Here is a 15,894-nt window from a genome sequence, read left to right as displayed (position 1 = left end):
TCACGGCGAGACCCGCAAGCCGGGGAGTTCAAAGCGCCCGGGATTACGCCTCCAGCCCCACACGAGACACGGCATGTGCGGTACGAGATATGCCCCGAGGCTTACGTTCCGATTGCTCCATGCCGTGGGGCCATATAAGAAACTTCCGTTACACGGACTCTTTGAATGCGAATCTTACGTTAGATTTTTCACCATTATTAACATTTTGCAGCGATAATTTGAATACATGATCTTTTTCGTCAATTACTCGTTAATAATTTTGAAAACAGAAAGATTTAAATTTGGTTTGGTAAGTTACTTTTAGACCGCTGGAAGAAAAACTAGCCCGGAAAGTCACGTGATTGTACCACTTTTTGGTTAGAACAATCACGCGACCTTCGTTTTTGTTTTAAAATGCTCAGAAACGGCCAAATTTGATGATTTTCTTTAGGGACTGTTCTTCTTCATTCCTGGAAGACCGTTGAATTCATTTCTTAGTCTATTTTGAAGCCCAAATAGCCCAATTCGGCCGGTGTGTCCCTTAAAAAGACTCACGGAGTCAGTGCGTTGTGCGCACATTGACTGTACCCGTACTTCACCCGTACTGGGGGTGAATCCGTACGGGTGACGCAGAGAAAGTTCCTCATGCACTAAAAGTGCTACGTCGTGTCTGCGTGCTCCCAAATCCGTACTGAGGCGGTACTCACCACGTACGGATCCCATAATCTTGCCCACGTTTTTGCAAGTAGACAGCACGCACTTGCACGTACGGCGGGTTGGGACCGCCGCTGTTACACGAACGCTGCCAATCCACGCACGCTTTACCAATGCTTACGAAAATCGACGGCGCATGACCGACTTCGCAACATTCGCTGAAACTTAGAAAGCGGTTTCTTAAAGGAACACATTGCCTTGGATCGGTCGAGTTGGTCTTTGAAAATCGTTTGTAACCGTTTTTTATAAAATGCATATGGGTAGAAAGATGTTGCAAAAGTAGAATACAATGATCCACACAAACATACCTCGAAATTGCGTGGTTTTCCTTTTACCTCGTCGACTAACACGTCGGCCATTTATGGGGGTCAAAATTTTGACTCCCATAAATGGCCGACCGTGTTAGTTCGCACAGTAGAAAGAAAACCACGCAATTTCGAGGCAAACTTGTGTGGATCATTGTATTCTACTTTTAAAACATCTTTCCAACCATATGCATTATATAAAAAACGGTTACAAACGCTTTTGTTTTGACCAACTCGTCCGATCCAAGGCAACGTGTTCCTTTAACGCTACTCTTACACTGGGGAGAATATGCTAAGCTACTCTCACACTGGGGAGAATATGCTAGCGAATGTGCTTACGAACGGAAATATTTAACAATCGCTCAAACTTCACCACGTTCACAAGTAATTCTCCACGTCCTTACGAAGATCTGTCACTTTATGCTGCTCTCACACGCGAATATGCTTGCGATTATGCTATCGGAAGGACATATTTGACAATCGCTCAAACTTCGCAGCATTTGCCGTGTCTTCGTAAGCGTTGGTAACAAATTCGAAGTTCGCTCAATTTACAACTCGGTTTGTTAATTTCAGCGAATGTTGCGAAGACGGTCATTCGGCGTGATTTTCGTAAGCATTGGTAACGTTTGTATAGCGTGCGTAAGCGTTTGCAACGTTTGTAAAGGCATTGGCAAGCGTTGGTAAGCATTCGTAATATATTCGTAAGCTATTGGTAAGGAGAGGGCCGACCGAGAGGTGGGACCGAGATGAAAATATTCACTATCCAACCGCCATTTTGGACGAATTCTACGCGCAGTTCAAATATTCATGTTCGCAAGAACATTCGCCACTCTGTCAGAGGGGCAATACGAAGCGCTTCCGTACATTCAGCGAATGTTGTGAAGACGGTAATTCGCCATCGATCCGGTAATCATTTAGTAAGCCATTCGTACTGTTGGTAAAGCGTACGTTTTATGCATAAGATATTGGTAAGGAGAGGTTTAAAGGCAGTGGACACTATTGGTAATTACTCAAAATAATTATTAGCATCTTGGTGACGAGTAATGGGGAGAGGTTGATGATATAAAACATTGTGAGAAACGGCTCCCTCTGAAGTGCCATAGTTTTCGAGAAAAAAGTAATTTTCCAGCTATTTGATTTCAATACCTCAGATTTAGAACTTGAGGTCTCGAAATCAACCATCTAAACGCACACAACTTCGTGTGACAAGGGGTTTTTTCTTTCATTATTATCTCGCAAGTTCGATGACCGATTGAGCTCAAGTTTTTGCAGGTTTGTTATTTGATGCTTATGTTGAGATACACCAACTGTGAAGGCTAGTCTTTGACAACTACCAATAGTGTCTACTGCCTTTAAGGACGTCAGAGGCCATATTCACTATCAAATCGCAACTTTTGGCGAATTCATCGCGAATTTCAAACATTCGTATTCGCAAGATATTCGCCCATGTGTGAGAGTAGCATAATTGACCGATCTTCGTCGGGAGGTGGGGAAGAATTTGTGAACGTTCCGAATTTGTTACCAACGCTCACGAAGACACGGCGAATGTTGCGAAATTTGAGCGATTGTTAAATGTTTCCGTTTGTAGCACATTCGCTAGTATATATCTCCACAGTGTGAGAGTAGGACCGTATTATAAGAACACCCCAATCGGGCCACTATCTATGGGAACAAGTTAATTAGTTATAACGGATTAATAATTCATTAACGAATTAAGTGCCGCTAATATTAAGTTCAGCGGCATGATTGGTTCGTACAATCTTTTAGAGTGCTAGATGTAACCCTTATGCTCCAGGATGGAAAGGGAAAAACCAAGGTGCATAATATTATTGACAAATTTTTAACAATTCATAAAGTTCTACCCTTCAAATCCTTGATTTACAGAAAATGTTGTGTGTTTACATATAATTAATGGGGATCCGCCTAGTTCTCTGTATGCGTGTGGTGCACCCAGTTTTGCATGTGCGTCGTCATGGTGTCGTACCAGCAGGCCTACAGCGAAATACGAAGGAGTAGTCGTTTCTATTCACGCATTGTCTGCGCACTGTCCTGCAAAACACGAGAGACCATCCAGTTATTCAAGCTTTTGAAGGCCGTCTAGCTGTGTCAACCGTTGATTATTGGCTCGATTTCCAAACAGGAAAATAACTTGAAGTGACATTAACGGGTGAGTTTGTGGCTAGAATTGTTTTTTTGTATAATTGTTGTTACTTTCTAGGCATATGCTTTGCAGCGAACAAACCTTACTCAGCAGGTGCAATCAAAACCTCCACTTATATAATAAAAACCTTCCCTTTTCAGGGATAGGGCCTATCTCAGTTTCACAATAAGATATTAGTCGACTCCAAAGCACTCGCGGATTCTAGAAATGGGTTACAACGATTTCGATGCGCAAAGTCTAACGATAGAACATGATATTCAGTACTGTAGAGTATTGGTCCCTACCATATTACACACTGTTATGTTATGTTTGTATCCTCCGTTCAGAATACAACGTGTGCGTGAAATAATATTATTACTATCCTTCGTGCTTCTAGGATGCACTCTGCTAAATGAATAGAGAGAAATAGAGAACGGTCTCATCAATATTTAGTGGCATTCAAAATATTCTACTTTTTATTTTGAGGGAGATTGAATCACTCGGCAGGCCTTGTTAATTACTTCCAGTATCACACCGAGGAGCGGATAATTCTCCCTGTACTGTATGTAAACAGCTGAGACTTCCAATGTTTTGAGTAGTAGCATTTTACACTGAAATCGTTAGAGTTTATTCAGCGGGGTGCCCAATAAGAGATTTACACAATATCCACACATAGCCTATGGATAAGCCTCAGATCATCCTGTCTTTGTTGATCCGCAGGACAGTCCTTTACTACGCTGTTCTCGATGACTCAGTATTTATGTATGAGTCACAGTGATTCGATTCTGCTGATGTAAAGCATAGAGCAAGGGGTCCTTGTTCTTTTCCTTCTATGGTTACAGCACAGGAAAGCCGTCGTGCCTGAAAGAAACAATACGTATAGTTGTAAATGATACGTCGATTTGATCATATTTATTTAGTAGAATACCAACAAATCTTGTTTTCTGCAAAGAGTGGCACAACATGCATGAAAGGCCTTAGGAAGCGTCGTAACAGCAAGGACATGGCATTGGATAGCTTCGTTGAACCACTGCGACCTACATGGCGATTGGAGGGGGAAATCTTGGATTGGAGTCGAAGCCACAGGGGTCCTTTTCAAAAGACCTAATAAATTTACGAACAGAAAGGAAGCATTATTCTGCAAGGACGTGGCATGGATCTTCGTTGACCCGCGATCCAAGTGATTTGAGGGGGAATCTTTCGCAAGAGGCGAGCTGCAAAAAGCCACAGGGGCCTTTTCAAACCTGTTTGTGAAAGGTGCATAACTTATATGCAAAATGCTGAACGATTAACCAATTAAAACGCGAATTGTCCCCAAAACGATTTATAAAAAAACAATCCAAGGTGGATGAATGTTGTTTTCCGGCCCAGCCAGCGTGCGTAAATTAATTGTATAAATGCTGACCCGCTGACATCCCCCACCCCAACCCACCCCCTCCGTCGCTTCTCTGTGATTGGTTTGACCACAAGGAGGAAGAATTTGCTACCAATAAAGCCGAGATTTCTATTACATTGGGAGACGAAGGCCGTGACAAAATGCTATATAACTGACATCTATTAACCCCTCGATTATGTCTCACAACCGCAACGTCAATTGTCTTTGCAACACATTGAGACGGTGTCGAATCCAGTTAATTGCTCTGTGGCCATTCGAGACCAGTAGAGACGATTTACCTTGTAATATATACGTGTACTAATAAGACTTCGATGTCATTCAGTGCGACTGTCCGCTCAACACCTTAGATGATCAAGTTCGTTGTGAGATTACCAAATTGCTTGGCTTGCCTACGGAATTGGGGTGGCTTGAATGAACTTGTTATCCAATGAGTTAGTCACACATCGGAACAAGGTGTCACCCATCAGCCGCAATTTGTCAATTATTCAAGGAGGATGAGTTTTGCCTCCCCCGGTAAGTCGGTGAGGGAAACTGGCTCTCTACCAACTCGAATATGTGTCACTGTTCCGTTATGACTGGGTCCTCCATTTGGACTATTCTCCATTGAATCTATAAGAATTAGAACCATAGTTGTTATAGGGACAGCATTTGCACTGACATGGTGCGTTGAGACGTGCATGTTGAAAAGCACTAACATCATGGCGAAACAAAGTCATTCAATCGCCATTCTATGGGGTCTTTGAAACAAGGTAGTTTAGTACAAAAGGACGTCGGCCATGTTTAAAACAAGAATAATTCATTAATTCAGGCATGACATAACATACAGATAAAATACATTTAGTACAACAAAATATGAAAGCCGAAAATTGGACAACAAACCAAGGAGAAACAGACAAAACAAAAGATGGGCTGCTTTTAGAGAAAACAAAGGGTGAAATGAAACGCTATCGTGTTACTCCAACCCCAAAACAACGATAACGGCAACCACAACAACAACATACGCAGACAAGCACCGAATCAGACAAACACAAAGTAAATTATGGATAAAGCAAATTCAGTTTAAGTTATAAAGATGAGTTTTAACTTCACTGAAAAAAATAGACATCGGGGCACATGCAACCCTATCTAATGCTAAACATGATAAGAACTCCGGTTCCTGATAAAAAGACTTGGCATTTAGTATTGAATAAGAAATCCAGAGAGCACAACGTTTATCACTTACATACAAGTTTATTTCCTATATTTAAAACGTTTTAAAATCAGTAAATATAACATGATTGCTTGTAGATAGATAACCACTTGACGTCATGACATCTCAGAAACAACTCTTCGCCGTGTTTAACTTTTACGAGACGATTACTCCACCACCAAACTACCCAACATTTACCGCAGGCTGGAAGACGTTAGGCAGATATGTTGAAACCCTTGATCACTATGTGGCTGCTCAGCTTCACCGAAACTTGGACGAACAAGGTGAGTGTGATGTCTCCATAAATGATCATATAAATAGGCCCTATACCCTTCGGTCACAGCGCTAACCTCATTTTGTAAAACTAGAGTTCCTTGCTGATGATGCTCGTGGACTTTGAGTATTTTGTTCCTTCATTTCCTGGTTTTGATCAGTCAAACTGGGGTTATGTAGTGTTTGTTTAAATATTAAACACAATTCAACAAGGTACTCGAGGCGCTGAGTGTATACAAACTTTCAGAAAGGTGGGTTATTGAAGTGATGAATTCTGAGACCCAATTATGTAGCACCTTACGAGGGTTTACAAGGTGCTACGGCGCATACAGCAGCCACTGCCAGGAACACCGGGGCGAATCCCTTCTCTTTTCGATAAGTGCACTGGGTTCTTTTACACAAAGCATGGGACCAAACAGAGACCCTTAAAAGGTTTACAGAAAAAGAAGAACACATGAAGAAAGTAAACAAATATTTCATTTTGTTCTCTCAAAATATTATTAAATTAAAATTAAAATCAAAGAATGGAAGGAAATGGTTATTCTAGGTAACGAAATAACATTACTTGGTAACACTACAGACATGTTGTGGTACCAACATAGTATTTAGAGGTTACGATTTTCTTTCAATTACATTTTTTTTAAATAACGCCTTTGTTACATGCTTGCACAAGACTAGTGGAATAAACACTCATTTTTGTCTACTGTATTATCTTTTTACGTTTCGATTTCGTTGCTCGCTGTATTGGTCTAACGAGGATATACACGTGGAAAGAAATTTCTCGGCACCCGACTCAAAAAGGTTTTCCCGTATGAACTCAAAAGTGGGCCTAAAGTGGCTCATTATGCCTGAATTAACAAAATTGCCAATTTGGGTCCAAATACCATCAAAAGGCCATAAGAAAAGGAATTTTCATAGGACGATTTTGATGTCAATGTTTAAATAATAATATGTTCCCTGACTTCCAATCAGTTATTGTTTTGTTTCTATACTAGGTTTATTTCCATATGTAAATTTCTCCACTTTTACTGGCACTACCGAGCGGATTATAAAGGACTTTATGGAACCCAGCCCGGAACTGATTAAAGCTGTCGTTGAGGGGCATGGAATGCCGGGAATTCAGATCAACCACCCAGGTATTATTTCAAAGCTAGGCGATCCACATTCTGCTCAATTTCATACCATCTTCCTTTATGAATCCATCTCAGCTTGACGACATTGCGAAACTATCAAAACATGATACATTTTCTCGGATGACGAAAACCGAAAATTAAGATTTTGTATTCAGGAACAATTAGGAACACGAAATTGTTTTTTTGGGGTGTCGTCATCCAGAAACAAATGTATGATATGAATATCGTCACGCTTAGATGGATTGCACGACAGAATACGTCATTTCCCTAGGAAGACGACACTCCGAGGTATTTGGTAAGACGATGTCCTATTTCAAGGTATCGTCATCGTGCCAAAACAATCTTAGGATCCCAATATAAGTTGAACGGCACTTCCAGAACTCCGTGCATCCCTTCAACCAACAATTACCCATTCCTGTTGAGAAATGTATACGCATTGAAGTCAAAGTCCTCAATCGTCATTTCCCAACCAGTACGATGAAACTCTCACTTAAAAATAATACTCGGCATATTTCACACAAGATGTTGCATTTTTGCAAATTTTAAGATGTGATAAATCACTGTTAATTCCTTTGTTCGTTTTGTAATCATTCCAGGTGGCTATGAGGAAATTTCAACATTGAGTGGAAAGCAGATCATTCCCGACTTACCTGCAAAGCTTGAATCCAAATTTATCATTAGCGGCTACAGGGTAAATCAATTGTTTAGGCAAAACAAAACAAAAAAGGTTCTGTTTCCGGTTACCCGACCGACCCTAACTTTACGCTGCGAGAAGAGGATGAGGTCTTTAATACATTTTGGAGCACTTTTTTGTCACTCGCTGTTTTTGATTAAGGGAATCAATGTGTGGTGAAGAGGTTTTCAACTAGTGGTTTAATCCCAACGAGGCCTGGTTCTTGATAATTTTACCGAGGCGAGGTCGAGGTAAATTATCAAGAACCAGGCCTCGGCGGGTTTAAACCACTAGTTGAAAACCGATTCAACACACTTTGATTCCCATTCATAAATACCTTTTTCGGTCAAAAACATCAACACGTCGCGCGACCAATAGGAATGAAGAAAATGTCTTATAAGCGCAGGTGCAAGCAGGCGTGTCACGCCCATGTTTCAACACTTTTTACCGGTCATAAACAAAGATTTGTACACACCCACGTGACGCGCTCTCCACCAATAGGAATAGCGAAACTGTTCGAGGTATTTGTGAATGTTAAATGTTGTATCAAAATACGAATAAACTGAAGAAAACAAAATCCGACTGACCGTCCTTATTTTAAATGGCATGTAGGCCCCAATCGGAAACGGAATCTTTTTCTTTGGATTTGTTGTTTGTAAGGTTATTTGTTTGCTAGTTTGTTGGAGTTTAGTGATGCTTGGTATATCTTTAGTTCTCATTTTGTTTAGAGTGTTGTTGACTTTGTTGGTGGATATTTGGTTGACTTGCGATGTATAATGGTTTAGTATCTATTAAAAGATGTCCCTAATAATGTTAGCATAATTAATGACTGCTTCATTGAGGAAATCCTTTAGTTTATATCATCACTGCTCCATTAGACTGGAAATAAACTTTCCTCGTTAAATTGCCTTAATGGGTAGGTACACTATTGGTAATTGTCAAGGACAAGTCTTCTCCCTTGGTGTATCTCAACATATGCATACATCAACAAACCTGTGAAAATTTGAGCTCAATTGGTCATCGGAGTTGGGAGAAAATAATGATGAAAGAAAAACACCCTTGTTGGACGAATATGTGTGCTTTCAGATAAGAATAAAAGACTTCTAGCTAGAAGTCTATTATTATTTAGTGAGAAATTACCTCTATTTCGAAATCTATGCTACTTCAGAGGGAGCCGTTTCTCACAATGTTTATACTATCAACAGCTCTCCAATGCTCGTTACCAAGTCAGTTTTTAAGTTAATATTTGCTTTGAGTAATTACCAAACGTGTACCTTCCCTTTAAAGGGTCTATGTACTTATTGTAGGACAAAAAAAAACATTGTCCACAGATTTACATGAAACTTACACAGTTTGAAGATAATGATAGTAGAAAGCTTCCCTGAAAATATTATTTGCCGAGGTGCTGTACTTTTTAAAGGCAGTGGACACTATTGGTAATTGTCAAAGACTAGCCTTCACACTTGGTGTATCTCAACATATGCATAAAATAAAAAACCTGTTAAAATTTGAGCTCAATCGGCCATCGAAGTTGCGAGATAATAATGAAAGAAAAATAACCCTTGTCACACGAAGTTGTGTGCATTTAGATGGTTGATTTCGAGACCTCAAGTTGTAAATCTGAGGTCTCGAAATCAAATTCGTGGAAACTTACTTCTTTCTCGAAAACTATGGCACTTTAGAGGCAGCCGTTTCTCACAATGTTTTATACAATCAACCTCTCCCCATTACTCGTCACCATGCAAGAAAGGTTTTATGCCAATAATTATTTTGAGTAATTACCAATAGTGTCCACTGCCTTTAAAAAATGAGTAAAACAATGTCATGAAAATAATTTTCGTCTCAGTGAGCATGTAAAAACGTATTTTCATGACATTGTTTTTACTCTTTTATTAAAAACCTACAGCACCCCAGCAACTAATATTTTAAGGTACGCTTTCTGCTATCATTATCTTCAAGCGGTGTAAGTTTAATGTAAATCGGTGGACATTGTGCAAGAAGGCTATCGCGTCCTTAATTTTGGCGCGTATAACTACGGGTAGTGTTTAAAGGGACACACCGGCCGAATTGGGCTATTTGGGCTACAAAATAGACTGAGAAATGTATTCAATGGGTTTCCAGGAATGAAGAAGAACAGTCCTTAAAAAAAAATCATCAAATTTGGCCGTTTTTGAGCATTTTAAAACAAAAACGAAGGTCGCGTGATTGTTCTAACCAAAAAGTGGTACAAACAATCACGTGACCTTCCGGGCTAGTTTTACTTCCAGCCGTCTAAAAGTAACTTACCAAACCAAATTTAAATATTTTTTTTACAAAATTATTAACGAGTAATTGACGAAAAAGATCATGTATTTAAATTATCGCTACAAAATGTAAATAATGGTGAAAAATCTAACGTTCGCATCTAAGATTCGCATTCAAAGAGTCCGTGTAACGGAAGCTTGTTTTATGGCCCCACAGCGTGGAGCAATCGGAACGTAAGCCTCGGGGCATATCACGTACCGCACATGCCGTGTCTCGTGGGGGGCTGGAGGTGTAATCCCGGGCGCTATGAACTCCAAGCTTGCGGGTCTCGCCGTGAGCTTGGGAGGGGTTGGGAGTACATGTTTGTCATCGTGGGTTTGTCAGTCGGTACACCTCGTGTCGAATCCGTTATTTCTTATGATCGCAACGTTCCAATATTATACTCTGTTTTGTTTCATGGCTCCTAGTTTCTTTTTGCTAGTTTTCAGGAAACAATAAAAAAAAGATTGACGATGTCAAAACGTAGGAATACCGCATTTTGTTATATTGACAGTGTTATTGTGTGAGTAGCTTAAAAATGTTTTATGAAGAAGAAAAAAAGGATTAAAAAAACCGGAGCCCCGATCGAAAAAAGAACAGGTGAAAAATAATTTTGTATAAAAGGTTGAAAAAAACATGATAAAAAAAATTCCCTCAAAGCATAATTTTCTCAATTTTTTTTTTTAATTCTGTGAATGAAGTGTTATTTTTGAGATTGTTGAGGTATTATTTGGTTACGTTCCAAGCTACGCAGCTACTCAGCTACGCTTACGTTCCTTCAAGTTACGCTACAATATAAAAAGGTACGTTTTTCAAGCCCGAGTCAAGCTACGCTTACGTTCCATATGCAGCTACGTTTACGTTCCAAGATATCCAGCTACGCTTGTACCTTCCAAAATATGACGTTCCAAGCTACGCTTACATTCCAAGTTTTGCTTACGTTCCTTCTCAAGTTACGCTATATATACAAAAGGTACGCTTTCAATCCTGAGTCAAGTTACGCTTACGTTCCATGCGCTGCTACGTTTACGTTCCAAGATACCCAGCTACGCTTACGTTCCAAGATATGCTTACGTTCCAAAAGATAAGATTACGTTCTAAGCTACACAGCTTCTCAGCTATGCTTACGATCCATACGCAGCTACGTTTACATTCCAAGATACCCAACTATGCTTACGTTCCAAGATATGCTTACGTTCCAAAAGATATGGTTACATTCCAAGCTACGCAGCTACTCCATATCCATAAAATCCATATGCATCATTTAGGTTTGTTACGCTAAAATCAAAAATTACGCTTTCAATCCCGAGTCAAGCTAGGCTTACGTTTCAAGATTTGCAGCTACGCTTACATTTCAAAATACATTCTCACAAGGACGCTTTTGAATCCCTCACGATTCCCTCCCCCACCCCCAACCCCCACCCAACCCCCCCCCCCCCCCGAGATTATAAAATGTTTCACTGTGAATAACAGGGCTCCTCAGTTTCATCTGTTTAGCAGAAAATACTGCTCACAAAATTTCTTTACTATTCAAAATTTAGTCGGCCACCAGCCACAAGTTCACCAGGAAGTTGGTGCCAGGAATGCTTTATTTACTTGTCACTGTCCCATCATATTCTGGGTTAGTATTTTGTGTTCTTCGTGACGATCTTTGGATGTACGTCGAAGCACGACTACCTCCATCGTCGAAGGATTTGCCTGATCCGTGTATGCTGGTTGTTTATACTTTATGGATAGACTGGATCCTTATGCTGCGTCGTAGTAAAACGTTGCTATAAACAAAGCACCAGTCTACTTGCAATATTGTGCGACGATGTCACGAAGACTTGACAGTTGCAACGGCTGGAAACACGTTTACGCTGGCCTTTTACCGCTTTTGGGTTTTTTAATCATTTTTCGCTTATTACGTGACATTTTTCGCTAATTACGTGATGTTTTTTTTACAGCGACCATCTATAAAAACATTATTTATGATTCTACAGCCCTAAACTGCGTACACGGTGAGCCGGTGTGTCCCTTTAAAGGCACTGGACACTATCGGTATTTACTTACAATAGTTATTAGCATAAACCTTTACTTGTTAATGAGTTATGGGGAGCTGTTGATAGTATAAAAAAACATTGTGAGAAAAGCTCCCTGTGAAGTGACGTAGTTTTCGAGAACAAGTAATTTCTCACTGAATTATTGAACTTGAATAGGTTGTGCAACAAGGGTGTTTATTCTTCGACTTGTGCACATGTCGTAAATTTGGCGTCAATACTCGTGAATTGAGCCCATGAGCGTCAATCTGTCTTGACAGTGGGGGGAAGTGGACATCGTTAGTCATAACATTTACGGCGTGGGTACCGGGGCAAAAACTGGGGGAACATTGCCCCCCCCCCCCCCCCCCCCGGGATTGATGCCAATAACGGGTTACAGGGTTTGGGACACAGGGTTCGGTATGAGTTTCATGATGAAGGTGGTCAAAGACACGGGGGACATGTGATATTGTGTACCCCACCCTTAAAAAAAGGGGGATGGGGGACACGTCCCTTCCACTCGGGGGGGGGGGGGGGCTGCAAACCTGTTAACGATGAAGCATTCGTGTGAGAATCCTTTTGCATTTTAGATGCTCTGTGGTGTGCAGGGGACATTTGATATAGTGTCCTCCACCCATCAAAAAGTTGTGGCATCCTTTGCTCCAGGATTAATGCCCATGGCGGGACACGTGGTTTGGTCTTACACAGTGCAATAATTGGGCTTCATGATTAAGGTGGTCAAAAAGATGGGGGACATTTGATATTGTGCCCCGCACCCTACAAAAGATGGGGGAGTGTCCCCATGCCCCCCCTCCCCGATTGTCGCTCATGCTTGTGGCGCCCAAGTGGTGATTTGTCAACATATGAAATTTGCCATCCATGATGCCCACTCGAGGCCACCATAGTTTGCTTACTTACGGGTTTCAGAAACATGTGTTCGTGTATGAGTAAGACTAGTCAACCAGTTGTCACCGTCTTTTGGCAACCTAAAGGCAAACATCTTCCGAGGGAAACATGATTTACCATGTGTCGTGTGTGTGTGGTTATACATTTTGTACAAGCTCAAATTATGAATCTTTTTTCCCTCTAGACAATCGTCTCTGACAATGAGTTCAACAATAACATCGGTGATTTGGAGAAAGACTGGCTTAACTGGGCAGGCATAGAAGGCCTTAAGGCTGCAGTCCCATCAGGTGTGTCGTTAGGTGAAGTTGGGTTGTACAAGCGATTTACACCAGATGGACCGTTCAAGGCAGTTACATACACGGTTAGATGCGAGATCAAAGGTTTGGATGCCGATAAAACTGCCATCTTGGATTTGCTGAGTACCATCCGTAATCAAAAAACACCAGAAAAGTTGGAATTGGTTGATAGCTCCCTTTATTGCCTTGACAAGGATCTCATTAGCTTGTCTGCTAAATAGATAGTGACATTATGTTGTAGTTAGGATAGAGAAAGTGACCAAACGACTTTTTTGTTTATTAGCTGTACGTAAAACAATATTTGGTCAGATTTTTTAACCTTATGAGCTAATTATTACATTCCCTAATTTTATTAGCGAATTAATTAAAGACAAACTTTTCCAAAAACTTTCACTTCTAAACATTTTTACGGGCGCCAATTGTCAACTTATTGTTTAGCGTAAAAAAGAAAGAATAGTGTTTACCATTGTTCTGTCAATGTTGTTGTGGTTTCATAGAAACAGGGTTCATAAACCACGGTTTATAAAACATAACATCCGAAGCGTCGTAAAACATGGTTTATAAACCATGAACATTGGAGCATCTTCAAAACATATGGGGGAACACATTCAGATAAATAAGCGGGAGATTGACTTGTTTGAGCCTTGAAAGTTAACAGAAGAATTTTGGTAACTGTATGAAACTTAATTGGGAGCCAATGCAAATGCATTGATACAGGTGTAATATGGTCAGAACGAGGCAGACAAGAAACGAGGCGAGCAGCAGTTTTTTGTACACGTTTATAAACCAAGAAACCCGTTTGTTAACAAATCATGGGTTACAACACACATAAAAACTGCCGTCACAAATCATGGTTTATAAACCATAAAAACTGTGCGTTCATACAAATCATGGTTTATATACCATAGAAACTGAACATGCCTGGGTTCATTCAACCTCCTTCCCAAGCATTTTTGACGATAGCCGCTTAACCGTCTGCCTTGTATAACGAAGAAATCTCGCCCGGTGTGTGCCCAAGACACTGTTGCAGCGAGCTTGAAGTAAGCTCCGGCCGTTATAAGGGAATAAAAGGGTAGCGACGAGTTCTTAATCGGCCGTTTAAAACCGGCAGGGTCGTGGCCGTGCGCTCAAGGCTCAACCCGAAGGCGAGGGTCTTTATCGCCACGACCCTGCAAGGTTTTAAATGAGAGGGTCACTTCTCTTTTAATCCTTTTCATAAATGCCATTTTGGTAAAAAGCCGTAATAAAGTAGGAAACTGTTTTCCGACGTCCTTGAGCTCTTTTTAAAGTGTCGTGTATTTTTATGAGACAGTTTTCGGATATAGCGACACTGTCTGATGAGGTATTTATGCATGCCGTTAATAAATCCACAGTCAGTGGGCAACGCTGCTCCTTGGATTACACGGCTATTGTCAAGAGTGCTTGGAAGGAGGTTTAATCAAAGCCATAATTAGATTTTATGGCTTATAAACCATGACTTTTTTAATGCTTCGGTCATAATCAACATGTCTCACAAACCATGTAATGAAATCTTCAGTGTTCCTAAATGTTGTGTTTAACTGTAACATAAGTAATTGTTAGAGCCTCGAGGTTTGATACAACTAAATTGTGCGCTACTGATGTACATAATGTACATCTATTCTATAGTCAAGGATAAGGATAAACTATATGTTTTATGAAACCAAAAGAATAACCAATAATTATGATTGTCGTTAATCCTAAATTGTGTACAGGCACAAAATGTATATGGCCTATGCGTAAAATGTTAATAATAACAAATACTAACAAATGTGTAGACAACATTAATAAAATCACACAACAATTGAAGAAAACGTGAAAATAACAACAGCGTTGGTTGATGTCCAGTCGCAGAAGTTGTGCTTTCAACAGTAGCATAAGCATTACATTTGTAACGTCTGTTCTAGCTGCTGCCACTTTTGTTTGCTCTGAAACATTTAGCAATGTTCACCAGGTTTGCAACTGTTAAATCTCTCGTCATAAGAACATACTGTTTGATTTCACAATCAAATGGAACAATTTTTACTGCCTAGTTTTGCTGTTGAAATGATGAAAAGTAAGATGAAGTTTTTGTATATCTGCAAATTCAGTATGATGCCAATATTCCACTTCACGAGGCAGAGCATTTAGCCAGAAATAGACCTGAATGGGGAAGGTTTTCCCAAGGAGGCCAAGGGACACCCAGTCCTAAGCAACTAAGTAAGTATTTATATACGGCCCAATTTCATTTAGAGGAATTCTCACTATATTGGTTGATACTGCTGTGTTAAACTCAAGGCTAATATATAATCATTGCAGCGACTGCATAATCAATGTACAAGTTGATAATGAAAACGACGGAGATGCTATTGCTTTAAAGGAGCTTCTGTCCAGCAGGTACGTGGCCTCCAACAGCACCACTTACAGGAAAGGACATACTTTAGACATTTTCATCACAAGATTATACCGACCTGGGTTCATGTATAGTGGTGTGATCTTAACATAGTTGATGTAGTTTCACATCATTGTTATATCACAGACTGCTAAGCTTCACTTAAAGTGACCAAGTTAGGCCCTACACTAAAAAAGCCA

The 15,894-nt window shown here is 40.3% G+C and overlaps 1 protein-coding gene across 2 annotated transcripts; it reads left to right on the top strand.

Annotated features, from left to right (window-relative positions):
- The first annotated feature begins 2,909 nt into the window (after nt 1-2,909).
- LOC139939959 (uncharacterized) lies at nt 2,910-15,193 on the top strand. Of its 2 annotated transcripts, none has more exons than XM_071936126.1 (5): nt 2,910-3,165; nt 5,826-6,007; nt 6,992-7,132; nt 7,726-7,820; nt 13,194-15,193. In XM_071936126.1, exons 2-5 carry the CDS (start codon nt 5,842-5,844, stop codon nt 13,524-13,526), a joined length of 735 nt encoding a protein of 244 aa, XP_071792227.1. In that variant the 5' UTR covers nt 2,910-3,165; nt 5,826-5,841; the 3' UTR covers nt 13,527-15,193. The 2 variants fall into 2 exon arrangements, with proteins under 2 accessions (XP_071792227.1, XP_071792226.1); XM_071936125.1 differs by having other exon boundaries at nt 2,915-3,165; nt 5,822-6,007; nt 13,194-15,192.
- The last annotated feature ends 701 nt before the right edge of the window (nt 15,194-15,894 follow it).

This window comes from Asterias amurensis, chromosome 7 (assembly GCF_032118995.1).
Source record: "Asterias amurensis chromosome 7, ASM3211899v1".
Taxonomy (NCBI): Eukaryota; Metazoa; Echinodermata; class Asteroidea; order Forcipulatida; family Asteriidae; genus Asterias; species Asterias amurensis.
Note: the sequence above shows the minus strand (reverse complement) of the source record. Positions and strands in the feature narration are given on the sequence as shown.